The 22180-nt window shown below is 44.7% G+C and overlaps 1 protein-coding gene across 5 annotated transcripts in view; it reads left to right on the top strand.

Annotated features, from left to right (window-relative positions):
* The window catches only part of LOC127035722 (gametocyte-specific factor 1-like), a 31180-nt gene extending 17309 nt beyond the window's left edge, over nucleotides 1-13871 (top strand). For all 5 annotated transcript variants that reach the window (XM_050926004.1, XM_050926002.1, XM_050926001.1 and 2 more), the window contains 3 exons: nucleotides 1579-1673; nucleotides 3396-3497; nucleotides 13650-13871. In XM_050926004.1, coding sequence (XP_050781961.1) covers nucleotides 1579-1673; nucleotides 3396-3497; nucleotides 13650-13663 — 211 coding nt within the window. In that variant the 3' untranslated portion in view covers nucleotides 13664-13871. The remainder of the gene's footprint in view (nucleotides 1-1578; nucleotides 1674-3395; nucleotides 3498-13649) is intronic.
* The last annotated feature ends 8309 nt before the right edge of the window (nucleotides 13872-22180 follow it).

Here is a 22180-nt window from a genome sequence, read left to right on the forward strand (position 1 = left end):
TGGTCACACGCCCTTGCAGAGTCATAGCAGCCATAACTTACGGGCTGGCCTTCCAGGAAGGCTAAGCTATTCCACAGCCCATTGTCTTTGTTGAGGAGCCATTAGCCCTCTTTGGCTTCTTCATTGTTGTATCTGAAAGGTTGGCTGTGGGTGTTTTCTAGAGTAAGCCCATTTGAAATATAGATACCTAGTCAATATTCATAACTTTAGATACAAAAAGGATATATGCATACAAATAGGATAATCGTATTCAGCAAATCATAATTTTCTCAATGACTCCTTATGTGACCCATCTTGTACAAAATGCTTCATAATTATGCCATGATCATATCCTAATAATATTACTATGATGAATATGGAGTGTAGTGTCGCACATCCTGTTTACTTCAGACCATTTCTCCAGTTTGTCCAGATAACTTTGAATTTTAATCCTATCCTCTTGCAACCCCTCACAGCTTGGTATCGTCTGCAAACTTTATAAATGTGCTCTATGCCATTATCTAAATCACTGATGAAGATATTGAACAAAACCGAACCCAGAACTGATCCCTCTGGGACCCCACTCAATATGCCCTTCCAGCTTGATTGTGAACCACCTACTCTCTGTGAACAATTTTCCAACCAGTTATTCACCCATCTTATAGTAGCTCAATCTAGGTTGTATTTCCCTAGTTTGTTTATGAGGAGATCATGCGAGTCAGAATCAAAAGCCTTATTAAACTTAACATGCACCACATCTACCACTCTCCTCCCCCATCCACAAGGCATGTTACCCTGTCAAAGAAAGCTATTAGGTTGCTTTGACACGATTTGTTCTTGGTAAATCCATGCTGACTGGTACTTATTGCCTTATTATTTTCTAGGATTCTGCAATTTGATTGCTTAATTATTTCCCTCCATTATCTTCCCAGGTACTGATGTTAAGCTGACTGGTCTGTAATTCCCCAGGTTGTCCTTATTCCCATTTTTCTAGATTGGCACTATATTTGCCCCTTTTCCAGTGCTCTGGAATCTCTCCTGTCTTCCATGACTTTTCAAAGATAATCACTTATGGCTCAGATATATCCTCAGTCAGCACCTTGTGTATTTTAGGATGTATTTCATCAGGCCTTGCCAACTTGAAGACATTCAACTTGTCTACGTAATTTTTAACCTTTTCTTTCCCTATTTTAGCCTCTGATCCTACTTCATTTTCACTGGCATTCACTGTTAGACATCTGCGTGTATAGAGATGACTAGGGCATGAGTGCTGAGATGCCATTTACAGTTGAGGGCAGTGCAATATTTATAATCAAGCTTTAACTCTTATTTTTCTTGCTGTCTTTGGCTTATTTATTTCTTGTTTGGATAACTGATTAACTGGGGATTTTAGTCAAAAAGTAGATGGCATCAATGTATTCTACACTTTTGTCTAGCCTTTGCGAAGAGAAGTAACTGTTCTGATTGCATGAAGATTCGTTTATAGTAACATACTCTGTCTTCTTCAATGTTAGAAAAATACTCAAATATTTATAGTAAAAGATACTTGGCTAGAAGAAGTACACATGTGTAGGATAATTCTTATTTGATCTCTTTCAGCCCTGGGTCCAGCGTAGTGATGGAACCAAAGAATAACCTAATGCCAGGTATGAGAGCACCCAAGTCCTTGCCATACGACCTATCCTGGAAAAGCAGTAAGTACAAAGGCAGGTGGTCTGCCCATTCTGTAAGCTGGGGCCTACATGTTAGCTCAAAGTGGAACGGGATAACTTTTCTCTGTATTTGTATTCCGTGTGTCAGCATTGTCCTACATAAACTGAAATGCTTTTATTCCCACAATCAGCAAGTGGAGAGGGAGAGCTCTGTAACACAGTCCTCCCTAGACGCAGCTGCATTTCCGTGGTGGGTGGAGTATCCTCTGTGTCCAGGTTTTATTTCACTGTAGGCATTATTGTGGCAAAGGTTGTCTAGTTCCATGTATTGCCCCCATTACTCTGGCATCTGACATCTAAATGTCAGATTATTCACCGCTGTTGGTTGAACAAAAGTTGAGGATTACAAACAGGTCTGAGTTTGGCACAGTGGAGCTCAACACAGTTGTAGTTCTTCAGGTATAGCTGCTACTGGAGTCAGTGGAAGCTGTACACGTGTGTAGCAGCTGTAGCGTTTGGTTTGGTTTTGCAAAACCTGATTGAAATCTCATAGCTAGGGTGTGTCTATCCAAGGAAACTTACCACTATTACTTCCAAGGGAATGTAACCTAAACTGAAAAGGCCTTTGTTATTTGGAATAAGTGTTCACATAGGAAGCCACGCGCTTAGTGGTGTAGTAAAGTGTACTCCTGAGGAAATTCTGCGCTAAAAAAATAAACATTCTGCGCACACTGTTTTAAAATTCTGCATATTTTATTCATCAATATAACACAATATAATCACACCAGTTTCCACTTTTTTGGTTACTTAATTCAAAATACCTGTCAGCCAGCAAAAAAGATTCCCCCAGGAGCAGAGAGTCAAAGAAACTCCTACAACAGCCCAGTTACTGTTTCTCTGTTACACTTTTGTTGGGCACCTGTCAGTGTGTCACACGTGTCAACTGGACACATCTTGGGAGAAATCTCTGCTGCTCCAGTCTTAGACACCCACGCCCCCAGAGTCCAGCTGTGGGGCAGCCCCCTAGCCCAGACACCTGCACCCCTTACCACCCAGAGCATAGCTAGGGGGAGCGGCTGCTCCCCACTGAGCACATTTTCCAAAAGTGGCGCTTTTCCGTGCAGCCAGCACTGGACTCTGGAGCCGGGTTTTGCATGTGGCGGCCAGCTGGCACATGGCTCCGCATCCCCAGTCCGGCTTGCTCCAGGGCTGCTGGCAGGAGCGGCTAGTTGTCTGGCTCCCCAGGGATGAGGAGGAGGAGGCTCGCACCTGCCCACCCACAGCTGCCTGGCTTGCTAAGCTGAGCCCTGCTTGGTGCATGCTGCCCAGGTAGAGGTGGGCTCTTCTGGGAGGGGAAGGGGCGGCAGCAGGCAGAGGGGGCTGAGAGGCAGCAGCCCCGTTGACCTCCAGCAGCCCCATGCAGAGTGAGGCGGCCACGTGACAGGGAAGGTGGCTCTGAAGCCCAGCTGGTGCCGCGGGAGGAGGTGGAGAAGGAAGGAAGTGTGGGGGGGAGGGTGTTTCTCGTGGTCTTTCTTGTGGTCTTTCTTCAACCGCGTCTTTTCTCCATGACCAGCAGCAGCCCGGGGAATGACTCTGCTGCAGCCGAGCCGCTGCTCTGCTCCAGGTGGTGTGCGGGACCACCAACCACTGCTGTAATCATGCTCTGATGCAGGACCTTCCAGATCGCAGGGGGTGGGAGGGGGGGTGCAGGGCGGGCGGTGGGATTCCTGCCTGCCAGTCACAACATAATCTCGCCACCCCCAGGAGGAGGATGGTTCAACCTGCCTCCATCACACGGCCAAGTGCGGGAACCTGGCCATGGTCTCTCTGCTGCTGGCCACGGGCCAGGTGGACGTCAACACCCAGGTGAGCCGGGGAGCAGGGAGGTGAGGACGCCACCGGGTTTTCCCCCAAGGGGGCTGAGGGAGCAGCAGGACCAGGAGTCAGAGGAGTGACTTTGGGTTATTGCCCCCCTCCTGTGCTGCTCCCAGGGCTGTGAAACAGTGCTTAGTGCAGCTTGTGAAGGAAAGAGGGGTAAATGTGCTTTAAGGTGCCAGTTATGTCTCCTCAGTCTCACTACAGATCCAGTGCTCAGAATTAAGCAGTGTTCTCAGGGCTACTGTACTCTAGACTAGCTTTCAATTGCCTGCTAAATGCTTCAGCCATGCCACCTTTTCACTTACTATATTTTGAATAGTGGTGACTGGGAAAGGGGGGTGTTTTGTGTAGCAGATGCCAACTTGAGGTGAATATTCTCTTGGCCAGATTCTACTGCGTTTATGGTGCTTTGTACTATGGACTGAAGCAAAGTGGCTGGCAGGGCCACTGAGAGCGGGTTTGGGCTCCGATAGGGAAAAAAATGGGGGGGACCCCAGCAAGGGCAGACCGTAGACTCATAGACTTTAAGGTCAGAAGGGACCATTATGATCATCTAATCTGACCTCCTGCATAATGCAGGCCACAGAATCTCACTCATCCACTTCTATAACAAACCCCTAACCTATGTCTGAGTTATTGAAGTCTTCAAATTGTGGTTTGAAGACCTCAAGCTGCAGAGAATCCTCCAGCAAGTGACCCATGTCCCACGCTGCAGAGGAAGGCGAAAAACCTCCAGAGCCTCTGCCAATCTGCTCTGGAGGAAAATTCCTTCCCAACCCCAAATATGGCGATCAGTTAAACCCTGAGCATGTGGGCAAGATTCACCAGCCAGCACCCAGGAAAGAATTCTCTGTAGTAACTCAGATCTCACCCCATCTAACATCCCATCACAGACCACTAGGCATACTTACCTGGTGATAATTAAAGATCAATTGCCAAAATTAATTGCCAGAATTAGGCTATCCCATCATACTATCCCTTCAATAAACTTATCAAGCTTAGTCTTAAAGCCAGATATGTCTTTTGCCCCCACTACTTCCCTTGGAAGGCTGTTCCAGAACTTCACTGCCCTAATGGTTAGAAACCTTTGTCTAATTTCAAGCCTAAACTTCCTAGTGACCAGTTTATACCCATTTGTTCTTGTGTCCACATTGGTACTAAGCTTAAATAATTCCTCTCCCTCCCTAATATTAATCCCTCTGATATATTTATAAAGAGCAATCATATTCCCTCTCAACTTTCTTTTGGTTAGGCTAAACAAGCCAAGCTCTTTGAGTCTCCTTTCATAAGACAGATTTTCCATTCTTCAGATCATCCTAGTAGCCCGTCTCTGAACCTGTTCCAGTTTGAATTCATCCTTCTTAAACATGGGAGACTAGAACTGCACACAGTATTCCAGATGAGGTCTCACCAGTGCCTTATATAAAGGTACTAACACCTACTTATCTTTGCTGGAAATACCTCGCCTGATGCATCCTAAAACCGCATTAGCTCTTTTAAGGCCATATCACATTGGCAGCTCATAGTCATGCTGTGATCAGCTCATACTCCGAGGTCCTTCTCCTCCTCTGTTACTTCCAACTGATGTGTCCCCAATTTATAACTAAAATTCTTATTATTAATCCCTAAATGCATGACCTTGCACTTTTCACTATTAAATTTAATCCTATTACTATTACTCCAGTTTACAAGGTCATGCAGATCTTCCTGTATGATATCCCGGTCCTTTTCTGTGTTAGCAAAAACCTCCCAGCTTTGTTTCAGAGTAGCAGCCGTGTTAGTCTATATCTGCAAAAAGAACAGGAGTACTTGTGGCACCTTAGAAACTAACATCTCCTGTCTGTGTGTTCCATTCTATGCATCCAAAGAAGTGAGCTGTAGCTCACGAAAGCTCATGCTGAAAGAAATTTGTTAGTCTCTAAGGTGCCACAAGTACTCCTGTTCTTTTTCCCAGCTTTGTGTCATCGGCAAACTTTATTAGCACATTCCTGCCTTTTGTGCCAAGGTCAGTAATAAAAAGGTTAAATAACATTGGTCCCAAAACTGATCCCTGAGGAACTCCGCTAGTAACCTCCTTCCAGCCTGACAGTTCACCTTTCAGTACGACACATTGTAGTCTCCCCTTTAACCAGTTCCTTATCCACCTTTCAATTTTCATATTGATCCCCATCTTTTCCAATTTAATAATTCCCCATGTGGAACTGTGTCAAATGCCTTACTGAAATCGAGGTAAATTAGATCCACTGCATTTCCTTTGTCTAAATAATCTGTCACCTTCTCAAAGAAGGAGATCAGGTTGGTTTGGCACCATCTACGTTTTGTAAAAAAACATGTTGTAATTTGTCCCAATTACCATTGACCTCAATGTCCTTAATTACTTTCTCCTTAAAAATTTTTTCTAAGACCTCACATACTAACAGGCCTATAGTTACTCGGATCATCTTTTTTCCCTTTCTTAAAAACAGGAACTGTGTTAGCAATTCTCCAGTCGTACGGTACAACCCTTGAGTTTACTGATTCATTAAACATTCTTGCTAACGGGCTTGCAATTTCATGTGCCAGTTCCTTTAATATGCTTGGATGAAGATTATCTGGGCCCTCCGATTTTGTCTCATTAAGCTGTTCGAGTTTTGCTTCTGCCTTGGATGTGGTAATATCTACCTCCATATCCTCATTCCCATTTGTCATCCTTCCATTATCCCTAAGCTCCTCATTAGCCTTATTAAAGACTGAGGCAAAGTATTTATTTAGATATTGGGCCATGCCTAGGTTATCCTTAACCTCCTTTCCATCCTCAGTGTTTAGCACTCCCACTTCTTCTTTCTTCGTTTTCCTCTTATTTATATGGCTATAGAACCTTTTACTATTGGTTTTAATTCCCTTTGCAAGGTCCAACTCTACATGGCTTTTGGCCTTTCTCACTTAATCCCTGCATGTTCTGGCCTCAATAAGGTAGCTTTCCTTGCTAATCCCGCCCATCTTCCACTCTTTGTAGGCTTTCTGCTTTTTCTTAATCACTTCTCTGAGATGCTTGCTCGTCCAGCTTGGTTTACAACTCCTGCCTATCATTTTTCCCCCTTTCTTGGGATGCAGGCATCTGATAGTTTCTGCAGCTTTGACTTGAAGTAATTCAAGGCCTCCTCTGCCTTTAGATCCACAAGTTCTTCAGTCCAATCCACTTCCCTAACTAATTTCCTTAATTCTTTAAAGTTAGCCCTTTTGAAATCAAACACCCTAGTCCCAGATCTATTTTTGTTTATCCTTCCATCTAGTTTGAACTGAATTAGCTCATGCGCACTCGAACCAAGTTTGTCCCCTACAACCGTTTCTTCTATGAGGTCCTCACTACTCGCCAAAACCAAATCTGAAATGGCATCCCCTCTTGTTGGTTCTTCAACTACTTGGTGAAGAAATCCATAGCTATCACATCCAGAAAAATCTGAGCTAAACAGGGCTAATGAAGCCAGGGGAGCTGGGCCCCCTTCCGGACCGCCAGGCCCCAGTAATTTGTTCTGGCTTCCCCCTACCCTCTTGTCGGCCCTGGTGGCTGGTGAATAACCAGGAATCCGGTTAATAATTATTCTCTAAATTCAGCTTTCTTCCTTCTCTCTCTGTGAATTATCACTAATTCAAAATAGTACTGGGCAAGTTGACTGGATAATGGTAATAGCATAATCTCTTGTTATACATTGTAAACCCTATTACCTGGTTTTTATATTAAACACTTACTATACATAATACAATAAATCCAACAGAAACAAAACTTAGGAAAACTTTATTCTTTCTATGTCTTATTTAAAGTTTTCCTGTAATCTCCTCTTGCTTCAGAATGCCTCATGCATCACCCATACTGTTGGCAATAGGATTCAGCCAGTGGCTTGGCTGCTGACTCTTTGCTGCTTCCTGAAGAGCTGGGAGCTCAATATTAATCTCAGATAGATACTATATGCTGAAGCACAACTCTTTATATGGGGGGAGAGGGAGGAATTATTGACCTTGTGCATATGTAATGGTGTTTGGTGTTTGTAAGACAAGGTATAATAATCACACTTCCAAGTTGCAATGAACTATGGATAAGTTCCTGTTTGGTGTAAGTAATGTGTCTCATACCTAGATGCACTCCCCTTCCTCACCCCCAGCCCTATGCGTGCTGGCTCGGGAATATCACTGCTGTAGTGTCAACTTTTAGAGAGCTTTACATGCACCACTTCTCGTATTTTGGTAAGTTAAAACAAGCTACAGTACATTGGGACACTAATACTCTATTACAGTGTTTGCATTAGCATATTAAAAGCAATAACACTTAACAGACCAGTGTATCCAGGACATAACTAGCACACTTCCCCCACTGATACCTAGTGGTTGCACTGTTATCTCCCATAGCTACTTAATGTTGCAGCTTTTTTTGTTAAAACTAAATTGGGAAGAAAGACGATTGATTCAGAACTTGTTTGATGGTTACTTTATTGCTAAAGGGTGTAGTGGGGTGTAGGCTTGGAGGGAGGAAGGTTTCTATGATGTAGACAAGATCAAGTGTTTTGTCCAAAACCAGAATATGCATGGTGCTGTTCTTGGTGGCTGGCTGACCTTGAATTATTGTCAAAAGTTAGAGGGTGTACGCCTCTCCTGCCTCACATTTTGGTTGAGGATTCCATTGATAAGGGGATTAGCCTCAAATACCTGGTGTAGTTTTCATTTTGGGTGGTCTGGTCCTAATTATATTAAAGCATGTACTGTAGTCTTTGTAATTATCTGTTATAACTCGGTAGCTTTTTATGAAGGCAGGAGTAAAATAACAGTTGCTGTAATAGTTCCACAGTTAACTCAAACTGAAAATTTACATAATTTAAATCAGACTCCTAATCTTAATTTTTGCTTAATAAATAAGTCCATAAGAAAGCTCTCTTGGGAAACTGCTACAGTTTACTTGAAAGTACACTTCTCCTATATAGGTCATAAGGATCCTATCTGGCTGAATACTGGCTGTTCTTTCTTTCTTTGATCTGCAGAGCGACTGATGCGTTCCTGATATCAGTTGTGGGTACAGGAGGGTTTCATTGCATCTTATCTCTTGACCCCAGCGACCGTTCTCCCTTCTTGTTGCATTGTTAGTGGGTGGGTTTGTCTCGCTCTTTTTTTTTTTTTTTTAAATTATATATGCTGGGGACAGTCTTGTCCTCTTCTCCTCTCCTGATGTCATTGTAGATGCAGGCAGTGCAAAATGTACTGCAATCATATAGTATCTCAAATGCAAAGCTGCATTTCACTGATCTGAGGTTTGAAGAACAACGTAGAACTAGCTATTTTATGGGCTGTCTAGATTTCATTCCTATAGTAACAGAACTGGTGATAGGAAAGCAGGAAGAAGTTTGTTTTTTGTTGTTTGTGTGTGTGTGTACACAGCTTAAATTGGTTACAAACCCTAACTTTCAATACTCTGTGTTTCAGAAATGTTAGACTGCCAACTTGTGCTGTAGAGATGTCATTTGTTTAAAAAAAAACCCATGAATAAAGCTACTTTAAGGGAAATTACTGCTTTGTCCAACCCCAAAGAGCTATGAGATCTTTGCTTACCAATTCTCATTCTTGTATTTGTCATGCCTTTTTGGTGACTTTAGTATTATGATCTATTATAAATAAAGGGCATTTCATTGATTTTTAAAATGAAATTAGTAACCGGAAAAATGGCCAGTATTTTTTTTAAACCTATGACAATTATACACTATTTTATTCTGTCATTTACTTTCTAGAATCTTAAGTATAATCTGAAGTTCTCCTGTGAAATGCTGGCTGTGCAAACCCTTCCGTGGCCTGGATCATTCTGGTGTTTTTATTTTAAGTACAAAATAAATATGTATAGCGAATTTTAAAGTGTGTAATTAGTAATTTGATATGTCAGGTGGCACCTTTTTTTAATGTGTTCGCTCCCCTGATGTTAGAACCTGGCTATGCCACTGAGAGAGAGAAACAGCCTGATGCTGGGTCCCAGGCTTGTACAGCGTTTCCTGCATGCCATTTCCTTCCTTCAGGACATGCTGGGAACTGCACCTGCATGGACTAGTCCAGCTTCTGCCGCCCTGGCAGTGTCATGTATTTGCAAGTTGGAGAGCCAGGGTCTGGAAGGTCCTGCATCTGCTAATTATGGTGCTGCAGAGCTGCTGGCTAATTCTGCTGTGTCTGCAGGGGGCAGGGCGGGTGAAGGGGAGGAAATGAATTTCTGCATTGTGTTGTGGCTCAAAATTCCTCCTGGAGGAAATGTTGGAAAATTTCCCCTATATGCAAGCCAGGGTCTGTGCACAGCAGTGTCTATGGATGAGTCTATTGTCATTGTTGGCGAGTGTGGGCTCAAGACTTGGCATTTTTCCCAGTCATCTGAGTCCATCCCTGATGTGCTGAAATGGCTGTACCCCTCCCAGAATCTGATCCTGGGCTTCAGCTCCATGCCTTACTGTGAATGCTCTATCCCAGCCCTTTGCTGCATGGCTGTCCTGCTTTCCTGTCAGCTACACGTCATGCCAGTGGAGGGGATGGGGTTTCTCTGAAACTAATGTCAGGTTGTGGGGACTGGAAAAGGTTCAGAAAAGAGAAGCAAAAATAATCAAGAGTCTGGAATGGCTTCCATACAAGGAGAGACTAAAAAGATGACTAAGGGGGTTACGACAGAGGCCTATAAAATCATGACTGTTGTAGAAAAAGTGAATAGAGAAGCATTATTTACTGTTTCACACAATACAAAAACCACCTGATAAACCTTATAGGCAGCAGGTTTAATACAAAACAAAAGGAGGTACTTTTTCACACAGTGCACAACTAACCTGTGGAACTCATTAACTTGGGGTGTTGTGGTGACCGAAAGTGTAACTGGGTTTAAACAAGAACTGGAGGGTAGATCTATCAGTAGCTATTAGCCCAGATGTTACCCCCATGCTTTAGGTGACTAAACCTGTGACTGCTTGAAGCTGGGCCTGGAGGAGAGGGGTGGATCACTCCATAATTGCTCTCTTCTGTTTATTCCTCTTGAAGCTCTGGTAGGTGCCACCAATGGAGACAGGATACTGGGCAAGATGGAACATGATTTGACCTAATATGGCAGCTCTTATGTTCTTATGAACTCTGCCACATATGACTCTTGACAAGGTTTTGTTCTTTTAAAAACTGATTCAGTTGCCCAGTGTCCTAATAGCCCAATCCCCAAAGCATGGAGTTCAGGGTAACTATTATTAAACAGCCTCATTGTATTCCATGCCATTCGGATCTTAGGGATGGAGTTTCATGTACTTGAACTGTATTTTCTTGAAAATCTTTTACCCCATAGGCAGCAACAAGCACTAACTGAAAGGAGGTGACCCATTGAGCGTTTGTCTTGGTCCCCTTGTCAAACTGTGGCTGTGACGTCCTGGCCATACAGCTGTCCTGTTCTGGGGATGCCTAAGGCTTCAAAGGAATTCTCTTGCAATATCTTGCTTTCTTTCAAGTGGCCATTAGTTTAAACATTAGGGGGGATTATGGTCTTTTACTTCTGAGTATATGACAGAGTTTCTGTGATCTGGGCATCTGTTCCCAGTGTAAGCCCCACCAGCTACAGAAGCTGTCTCCTTGATCTTGGCCAAGTTACTTAAGCTCCCTGTGTTTCAGTTTCCCCTTCTATAGAATGGAGGGATAGTAATACTTACCCTGCAAGCTAAGTATTACTAGCTATCTGAGAAGATAAACATGCAACTTACGAAGCATCCTCAGCTGAAAGGTGATGGCGAAGCACAAAATAGCATTATTAGGATTTACGCTTTGGGTAGGAATTTGCCAGTTTTAAAAAAAGCAGGTCTGCACTTTGCAGGAGGTCCCCATTGAAATACACCCATTACTTGATACCAGCTGTAAATTGCCAGGCAAAAGCATGAATGAACTGAGGATGCAGCATCGTGGGCGCAGTTATTTGCAGTGCAAAATACACTCCACATAAACGGGGGCTTGGTTGTGAAGCTTATTTCTGTAGTTTTTGCACCCTTTATTTTTATCACTGTGTTTTGAGCTAGCAGGTCAGGATTCATGTAACTATAATTCTGAAGTGTTGAGTGGTGAATACGTTTCAAAAGCATAATGTCTAACAGTCTGGCTGTAATACTCTCATTTAAGAAAAAACTGAAAATCATAATACACTATGTTATGGGGGAGGGGAGCTGAGAGAGCTGTGATTAATTCCCAAGAAATGTGGTTTCCACAGCTGTTAGGCCTGCAAATTCATGGTGATATTATTTATGTTGTTGTTACAACCAGGATCTCATGGTGCTAAGGGCTGTACAAACAGAACAAAAAGACAGTCCCTTCCCCAAAGAGCTTTGAATCCAAGTAAGAATCTGAAAGTCACGCTGGCTTGTGCATTGCCAAGAATTAGAAATTCTGCACCTAGAACTCAGTTTGATTAACGTGGCTATACACAAGCCAGCTCTCACTCTCGGCTATGCTGGCTTTGCAGTGCTAACAGAAGTAGTTTGGTCAGTAAAGTAAGCAGAAAGATAACAAACAAATGCACCTAAGTAGCAGGTCAGAGTAAAGGGAACTGTTTAATATCCTCGATTTTCAAGCCAGTACTATACTTTTTAAAACGTCCCATTAAGTGGATGTACTTAGATCAGCAGTGAAGTTTGCATTTTGCCTTCAAAACACTCGACTTTTGGACTCCTTTTTAACCAAACCTGTTAGGTATAACCAGATGCTTAATCACCTCCCACATTTAAAAAGCCAGCCAGCCAGCCCAGGATATTGTACCAATTTCACAATAAAACCTGTTGGGTGCATGTGCCTAAGGAGTAGAGGATGCATTGTTGGCAGTCCCCTGCTTTTTTTGCCTTTTTTTTTTTTTAATGCAGAGGTGCATGGATGGGAAATTTGGTACTTGGCAAAACAACGGCTCATCAGCTTTTGCTACAGTCATCACTATGGGCTGGCTGGCTATTTTATGGAATAATAGACCCTTTCCAGATGCTGGAAAGTAGGTATCCTGCTACATGTGGACTGTCCACCTGGAATCATTGGACAGGTACTGGAACATTTCACAGACAAAACCTGCCGTTGGTCTTGTCACTGTATGGGCAGGCCACCATGGGAGTGTGTGCACCTGTATCTGATTAGATTTTCTAGTACATTGATCTTGTGAGATGAGGTTTTCTGAGAAGGATACTTGAGAGGAAGGGGGAATGGCTTAGCTCAATGCTTGAAGGTCACAGCATTGATAAACACACACTGGAGATGAGTTCAGAGGTGTCTATGTACATTTGGATTGGTTGAGAGTGAGTTAAAGCAGAAGGACTTATTCCAAGTATGTGGTAACGATCCTTAACATGCCCAAATAGAGCAGCTGGTCATTGAAAGCTTTGGCCAGCTTTCTAGCCAAGGGGTGGTGAGGATCCAGTCTAGCAGGGCTTCCTAGAGACCTACAGAATGTACCTGTGCTTTATATTTGATCTTTCCTAATAAATCATTGCACTACGGGCTGATGCACAGGATCAGCCTTGTTCTGCTGGGTAAAGTCATAGCAGTAAGGACGGTTTTGATTCCACTGAAGGTATTGGAGCTCCAGCCAGACAGGCTGGGTCTATTCTGGGGAAGGAACTAATGCTGAGCTCGCTCGGGTTGGGCAGCACCACCATACATTGGGACTTTGTATAGAGCAGTGAGACGTCTGCTTCCCCTAGTTAAGGAAGCTTTTCCTGCATGTTGTTTGTAAACAGAACAGTTTGTCTAAAGTGAAGAATCAATTCCCTCCTTCTGTGTGTATATAAAAGAGCCCCTAAGCCCTTATCCAGGCCTCCAGCCCCATTCCCCTGCTCCCTGGTATGCTGACCAAGGAGCAAAACATTAGGTTCCCTGTGCTAGTACAGGTGTTGCTTGTGCTCTTGTGATGGCAGCATGAGGAGTGCTGCTTCATTGCCCCGGTGAGACCGCAAAGTGCCTGGTTCTGAGCACAAGTGTGGAAGACCAGTCCAAGTGTCTCAAAGTTTCAACACAGTGATTGACTTGGTGGGGCGGGGTGGTAGCTTCATTGAGTCTGAAGCAGTTTATCTGATGCTTACAACTGGGGGATGGTGTTAGAGCTGCTGCTATTGATTATCTAAAATGTCTTGCTTTTTAATCTAATTGCAGGAGCTGGTAACTGAAGACCAGAGAAGAGAAGAGGCTGCTATTGAGTGCCCTTGATACCAGAGACTCTCAAAAATTAACTCCATACACGCTGATGCCAAGGAGGTAGCAGAGTTTAAACGGTCTGGATCAGCATGCTTTACAAGTTACTTCCTGTAGGGTGTTTGCATAAATCATTGCTGGACTCCTGCATGTCTTTGGATTAAAATGTGTTGTGGCTGTTTACCACTGCATGGTACTGATGGTGTGTTTCTCTCATAAGGATTGCAGTGCTAGCTCAGATCATTGGTCCATGTGGGCCCCCTCACACTGGGAGTGAGCTCTCAAAGTGGTACATCTCTCCCTGGTGAGGAGGTAGGCATCTGAATGTTTGGGTCCCTCTTAGAGACCTTGAATGTGTACTAGTCCTCGGGTGTCCCAGCCACAGCTCTAAGGCCTGCCTGTTATGCCCGTCCACCTAGATGTGAAAAAGAGCTGCCATTCAAACTGTAGATGGTGTATGGGGGAGTCAAAGCAAAAAGCCTTTTAAAACAAAATATTCTCATTGCTGTTTTGTTTAGACCTAAAAGTTCATCTGTAAGGGAGCTGGGATGGGGGATTCAGTGAGGTTAGGGTGGCGAATGCTTAGCCAACACAGAGGGAGTTTAGTCTGAGTCTCCTGAAATGGCTGCCTTATCAATAAAACAGTTGCACTGTGCCCTCCCACCATGGCACCCTAACATCACACCTCACATACATGATGCCCAGTGCATGCTGCTCCTTGAGCAACTCTGGCCTGGTGCCCCTCTCTAGTCTCACTCAGACTCTCTTGTGCAGTGGGGGCTTTTATACTCGGTGGCATCTAGTTCTGAGCAGGGGTGTGTGTAGGTGTCCTTGGGCTTCTTGGGAAGGTGAGGGAATGTTAATTTTGATAAGGACTGGGCTGGGATGTCAGGAGTATTATGCATGCTGGAATGTCTCCCCAGTCCAGCACCTGGTGTCAGGTGAGCTAGATAACATTAAAGCATGAGAATAACCAGCCAGATCCTGGTCCATAGCTCTGTCCCAGGCATTTCCCTGACATCAAGCTGGCATAACAGGTTTCATGCTACCTGCCTCCTTCTCCTGGGGTAAAGAAGTGCAGGAGTGGGCCTCCTTAAAGCATGGTACACTCCAGCCACTCTTGGCCCAAAGAGCAGTCTCAGGAGAACTGCTGTAGTCAGCATAGTTTCAAGTAGTCCTTAGGCTGCATTAATTACGCTAAAAGAGATTTCCGTCCCCAGCTGGCTCCAGCATCGGTGTGTCAGCCAGACATAGGATCTGGCCCATCACATTCTAATCAGATCTGCCTTGTCCTGTTCCCCTCCACTGCACAAAAGAGATTTGATATTCTGAGTAAAGAGCAAAGGCCTCTCCTCACTCTTAGCCTAGCATCACTACTTGATCCTGCACAGGAAGAATAATCCTGCGCTTGACATCCATTTGTCACCATGGAAACACATATAGGGCTGGCCCTTTGAGGGAGTGAAGTGTGTTCGGTCAGAAGGCAAGTGTAGCAAAATCCCCTTTTGCCACCCTGCCATTCTGACAAGAAATTAAAATGTGCTCTAGTTCGTGAGCTCTCCGTGCACCCATTGCTGCATCCACGAGATACTCTCTTGGGAGGGATTTCTGTGTTCCACACCTGGCATTGTGGTTTAGTAGGTCCCACTTGCAAACCCGATGAGAGAAATGTCTGAAAACTTGTGATAATGGGTCAGTAGCACCTTCCCCTTTATTAGCATCAGCTCTGTTATAAAACTTATTGGGTAGGGGTTTTTTAAGTCTTTGCAACTTGAAAGTATTTCTCTTGAGGGCAGAGTTAAATAGTCAGCCTCTTAGCAGCAAAGCAAACTATACATCGTTAATTTGGATATTAAAACTAGTCTGTGAAAATCCCAGTGCATGCAGAATAACTCTCCCTAACAGTTGTATGTAGTGGCAGCATGTCTCTAACCTCCACACTCCAGATTGGCACAGTCTATAACGCCTCTAAAGAATGCATTCTGCAGTGTCCTGTTAGGGCAGCATGCTCTCCTCCAGAGGACAGGTGTCATGGGACTGCTTTTAGGCTAACTATTCTGATGCATTGCCTCAAAGACTTATGGAGGCAGGAAGGTGCACAGACCTCAGACACTGAGCGTGCCCATCAGCTCCAGGGCAGGAATTGAAACAGCATTCCCTGGAGCTACCTCTGGGATTACCCAGAGGGCTTGGTGTTGGCCTTCAGGCTTGTCTACAGTGGGGAAGTTATTGAAATAGCTGTTCCGGATTAACTCCCTGTGTGGACAGTTACTGCTGAATAAAAGTACCCTTTTCTAATTTAGTTTAAAGATTAATCCACATCCAAAGTGGATTAAGCTAAATGAGAAAAAGGCACTCGTATTAATCCACATCCAAAATGGATTAAGCTAAATGAGAAAAAGGTACTCGTATTAATCCACATCCAAAGTGGATTAAGCTAAATGAGAAAAAGGCACTCTGTATTCTAGAACAGAATGTCTACACAGGGTCTTAAACAGATGTAGCTATTCTGGGGAAACTTCCATGCGCAGAGACCCTGACTGCTCCAGGTGATGCTAGTGGGAGGCACTGGCTTCAGTGGAGCAGTTAGGCCAAAGCTGCAAGAGTCTCATATTCCCGCTATCTAGTATTAAAGGGCAAAGAAATTCTCAGTTGGGTTTAGGGCAGAGTACCCCGTCCCCCCCACTGTGTGATCAAGGAAATAATCCCCTGTTCTCAGTCAGTGCTGTGTCTTGTCCCAGCCTGTCACCTGCAGCACTCATACTGGCAAGCTCTGACCTTACCCTGCCTGCCCCACCTTCTGCCCTTTCATCTTAATAGGGTGTTAGCAACATGGACTTGTGACCTTACAGCTAACTTGTTATCAGAAGCTGGGTTGAGTTTTGATCTAAAAGATCCATGCAATAAATAACCAACATACTCACGCCCCTTTCAAAGCATACCCAAAAGGGGTCTGGCAGCGTGGGGGCGCATAACTGAAATAGAAGCAAGCTGTTTATAACCTTTATCTCCTAAGTTGCAGATAAGTTACTGCAACTGCAAGGGTGTTTTTGTTCTTAACCTTCTGAAAGATAAGACCTTAACTTGAAAGGGGACATCTTGGAGAAGAGGGCACCTACTCTGATGTCCCCTCTGCTCTGCCAGAGCTAGGCAAAGCGCTGCTGAACTTTGCACTCAGCTGCTCTTGAGATTACAAACTCTCTGCTGCTCTAACACCCACAAGTTTTTTTTTGTTGCATTTTTTTTTATTTGTGGGTTTGGATTATGAGGAATCAATCCCTTTGATTCTTTTCAACCCACTCTCCACGTTCGTTATCCTTAGTTTGTGAGCAGTCAGTTCATTTGGTCTGTCACCCCCACCAAGTGCTGGAGGAATCCATCTCTGCTAAAACACAGGACAGCAGCGTATCCCTGAGCTGTGCTGAAGCCTGGCCCTGTTCAAGGCTTTCAAGGCACTTAGGAAAGTGTGCTCCAAAATGAAACCGGGCTGTAATCCTTTCTAGCAGGGCCTCTAGCAGTGCTGGTAGTGTAGGCAGCCCAAAGATACGTCACTCGCCTAAGAGGTCTCAATCTCACGTGAACTCAGAGAAAAATTGCAGCTGCTTTGCTTAGAAAAGCTGTTCTGTTGCATGTCTTCAAAAGCCCCATGGGCATTGGCTGAGGTTGTAGAGGAATGGCCTGGGGAATGAACAGGAGAACCACTTCAAAAAGTGTGGGAAAGTATTTGAAGCTTTTCTGTTTGTCACCCTCAAACTGGCCAGCTGGAAGGTGCTTGTCTGTGACCAAGTATCAGTCTGGACCAAAACTGTGACTGAATCTTAATCCCCTGAAAATAGTGGTTCCTGTTGGCACCCAGATGCAGCTGTAACTAGTGGTACACATAGGAACTGTATACTGTCGGCCAGATCCTCTTCTAGGTGAATCGGCTTCAGCAGAGCCATGCCTGTATACAACGGCTGAAGATCTGGTCCAGAATATCTAACTCTAAAATGCTGTGTTCTTGCTGAAATGGACCCACCAAAGGCACCTGTTCCTGAGCTGGAAACCAGGACTATACTGTCAGAGAGCAACCAGCATCCTCTGCCTTGTGCAGCAATATAGCCCTTTTCCTAATCAGAGCCAGATCTAGTGTTTGGACAGTGACTCCTGCAGAGAGACACAAGACCCAGTTCATTGGTGCCCTTGCACTTGTGGCTTGTCACAGCAGCTTTGCGGTGGTGGGAGTGACTGTCTCAAGGCACAGGACAGCGGTGAGCTGGGGCAGAATGTCTGTATGCAGGATAAATCAGAGGTCGTCTTCCTTACAAGACAGCTTCACCTGACCACCCAGCAACTTGATGTTCCTCCAGGGTTAGAAACAAGGGGAAGTTTGAGAAGCCTGTTGGCAAAAGTTACTCTCTGGTTTCCTTTTTTTAAAAAAAAAGTGCATTTGAGCTAAAGTTTTATTTTTGGAAGTGTTCAGGATGGGCTGAAAACCTACAATTTGCTAGTCTGATTATGCATACACAGGGCCATTAGCAACAGTGTAACTAGTTAATAGCCATTGGGCCACCATTCCTGCACTAGTTAGGTGCAGTTCTGAAAACGGGGGTCCCACAGCTTGGTACCAGATTTTCCTGTAGGAGAACACTTCAACCTACCTGGCCACACTATAGCAGACCTTAGGGTGGCCATCCTGCAGCAAAAAAACTTCAGGACCGGACTTCAAAGAGAAACTGCTGAGCTTCAGTTCATCTGCAAATTTGACACCATCAGCTCAGGATTAAACAAAGACTGTGAATGGCTTGCCAACTACAAAACCAGTTTCTCCTCCCTTGGTTTTCACACCTCAACTGCTAGAACAGGGCCTCATCCTCCCTGATTGAACTAACCTCATTATCTCTAGCTTGCCTGCGTATATATACCTGCCCCTGGAAATTTCCACTACACGCATCTGATGAAGTGGGTATTCACCCACGAAAGCTCGTGCTCCAAAACATCTGTTAGTCTATAAGGTGCTACAGGATTCTTTGCTGCTTTTACAGATCCAGACTAACACGGCTACCCCTCTGATACCAGATTTTCAAGATTACCCAGCAAATTTTATTTCCCATGTTTTGGAAATGCTGTTCCTAAAAGCTGTCCCTGGCTGTAGTTTTGTTTGTATTTCAGTAAAACCTGTGTTTTGGGTTGCTCAGACTGCCTTACACCACTTTAGCAGGCCATTTTATTTCCTTTTCCTTTGTCTTCCCACACAAAAATGAAGAGAGAGCGAGCCTTTTTATAGCATCTCGCTTGCCGATCCTATAACCAGCCCTGTCTGCGCTGAAGAATTCCATCATCTCAGAATGGTAGATTACATTACCTCCAGCAGCGAGTGGTGAATTCTAGATTGTAGTGAGATTGGTGTGACTGAGCTGTGTATGCCTTTAACGAGGCTGTGCATTGGAGAATAAAATCTGATATAAGGAAGTAATTGATCCAGTCTAGCAACAGGAAAATGAGCCCCCAGTGGTGGCAACCTAGAACAGCACAAATGGGTTTCAGACTATAGGTAACATTTCCAATGCTTAAATTACTTAAGAGCCTTTGGCCTTGTCAGTGTGGGAAAAGATTTTTTGGTTTAAGTGAAGATCTGAATTTTAACCATTGGAGCTGCATGGGTCTGAGGTTTGTGGCCATTGAGTTCAGTATCCAAAAGGCCTTTGTTGGTTTGGTTTATATCAATTGAGAAGGGATTTAAGCTAAACTATCCCCACTAAGCCACTCTTCTACTGGAATAAGAGTGCTCCTGGAGGGGGTTACACCACTGGCATCACTAGTCCTAAACAGCTACATTGACCTGAGTTCCAGTCATGCCCATCACTCATTTCTCAGTTTCCAAAGCATACAGTATTAGGAAATACAAAATTAAGATTTAAATGTGAATTCCATTGTCTCGGAAAACAGCAAGACTGCTAATTCAGAATCACAAAACCACCCCGTACCGCCAGCCTTAGCTTGAGCCAAATTACCAATTCTGATGAACCTAATTTTGAGTCTGAAGTGCAAGAGCTACAGTATCTTCATCAGTGTGTATAACTTGGACACTGACCTTACGTGTAAACAAAATACCAGTCACAGTGACTAACCTATCTTCAGCCTTGGCAGTCTGTAAAACATGGCATCAGTCAGTGTCATGGTATTCCCCTGATAGTCAAGACCTAAATCCCATTTTCAAAAGTGAATGAGAAACTTGAGCCTAACCTCAGTGAAAATCAAAGGCATTCACCATCCTAAGTCAGTTATTGAAAATATGGACCTATTAACAGTTTAGTGTAAACAGATTGTGGTGATCCAAAGTACTGATCCTTGAACACTGGTCTGTAATTCTTCACACTTTTCATTTGGAAGCTGTTTCTAAAATCTTTCATGAATGAAAGAAAAAATCCACATAATTTTGAAGCCTGTGATGCAAAATTTAAAACAGAAGGACAACATCAGCTAGGGGAAACTGTCAGAGCTCTACACAGGAGCAATGGCAATCTGTATCGGCAGCCAGCTCTGGCCCAGAGATAACGATGAAGGTGATTTAAACCTGGTTGTGCGAAGGCTTATCTAAACGTGCTTTTCTGTAGGCACGTGTGGTCCTATTGAATGGGACTCTGCACATAGCGTTAAATACACGTTTGCAGGACCCAGGGTTGTGAGTCAGCCGTGCATGTCACATGAGTTTGGCTTTCAGAAGCAGAGAACTTTTACTTTGCGATGGGTTCATTCTGTTGGTGTTTAGTGCTGTGCCCTTTGAACTTGAGCTGAAGCGAGAGCTCACAGTTTGAATGGGCCCTGGGATGATTCTGGTTTGGCAAAGTTCTTTAAGGAAGCATTCAGTTCCCTGGTGGTGCAGTGCATTAGCTCTGCTGCCTTTGCTTTGATTGCATTTTTTTAGCTGTCAGTCTAAAATAGTCTCAAAATTGTGTTTTGGGTACTGCAAAGGGAAACAAACACGTCAAGCACCTGCCAGAATTAATCCAGGTAAAAATGTCTGATTTGGGGAGGGTGGAAAATAAACTTTTAAATACCCCCTCCGAGGTCCCTGCAGTCCTGGGGTTCTCACAATGCATGTGACTCCTTGTTTATCTTTGCTGCCTGTGACTAAATCTTTTAAAGCACAAACGGTTCCAAGGCCTGCAGCTGTGCTTGTCAGACAGGAGTGTGAAATCCACTTTATTTATGTGCGGAGCATTTAGAGCAGCCTGGAAGCTGAGCATCCTTCCCACCAGGTTGGGGAAGCATCTCAAATGCTATTGACCCCTTTATGGCACCTTAAGTAGCGGCATATTTCTGTCAATACCTTCAGCAAATTATGCGTTGTCTATTTCATGTTGGCTATGAAATACAGACCACCTGATGGAAACCTTATTTCAGAATGTCAACGCTGGGAGCTTTGAAGGGCAGGCAGCGTTCGCAGCTCTCACATTCGCTCCTCTCACCCGCGGCAGGCACCCTGTGGGGCAGAGAGTTGCTTTTCTTTCTTTCCACGCTTTCCGAGGAGCTTTGTGGCTGGAAGGCTGCAATTGAGGCTTTAGCTGTGCAATCTCCTTCTGGGCTTTGCTTCCAGACTTGTTTAAATTGGATTCTTTGCAGACTTGCTTTTCTCAACCTCTGTGTTTGTGTTTCAGCCTGAGAGGATAAAAGCATTTAGCCACTACCCATTCCACGGTGGAGTGAAAAATCCCCACAAAGCCCTGCAGGTGCAGGGAGGCTGGCAGGTATACTTCTTAATTGCAAAAATAAAGTATCAACCCAACTGTTAATTTGGCATTTATCCATAATCAGCAAGCGCTAGGGCAGGCCTCTTCCTGAGTTAAGCTGCAGCTGATGGCCCGAGGGGCAGGGCCAGCTCCAGGGGTTTTGCTGCCCCAAGCTGCCAAAAAAAAAAAAAAAAAAAGCCGCAATCGCGATCTGTGGCAATTGAGCGGGAGGTCCTTCGGCGGTGGGTCCCTTACTCCCACTTGGATCGAATACCTGAAGGTGCCGCCCCGCTCCGGAGTTGCCGCCCCAAGCACCTGCTTGATAAGCTGGTGCCTGGAGCCGGCCCTGTCGAGGGCAAGCCAGAGGCCTTATCCTGTTACTGCAGATACAAGGAGACAGCAGGGTGGGAGTGGGGGGACAGAGTTGAGCTCTGGGGTGGATGTTGCCCCGTGAGCTGAGCCGAGATCAGATTCTAAGGCGGGGCGGCTGGCTGGGGTCACTAGTTTGGGGCATGGAAGGATGAGCTTTAAAGTGCCTGGTTTGTTTCTGGGTCTCTGGGGGACTCCCCATTGGCTTTGGCTTGGGAGGGCGGCAAGCTGGCAGTTACCTCTCAAGATGCTGCCCTGGTAGGCATGGCCCTGTGCATTGTGGGAGAGGGGTCGGGAGTGATCTCTGCAGGGAGGGTTTGAGCCCACCTCTAACACCAGCGACCCCTCCCCAGCCATGGCAGAGCACAGCCCACCCTGTGGGCACGAGGGGGAGCAGAGATCTGCGTGCCC

This window comes from Gopherus flavomarginatus, chromosome 16 (assembly GCF_025201925.1).
Source record: "Gopherus flavomarginatus isolate rGopFla2 chromosome 16, rGopFla2.mat.asm, whole genome shotgun sequence".
Classification (NCBI taxonomy): Eukaryota; Metazoa; Chordata; order Testudines; family Testudinidae; genus Gopherus; species Gopherus flavomarginatus.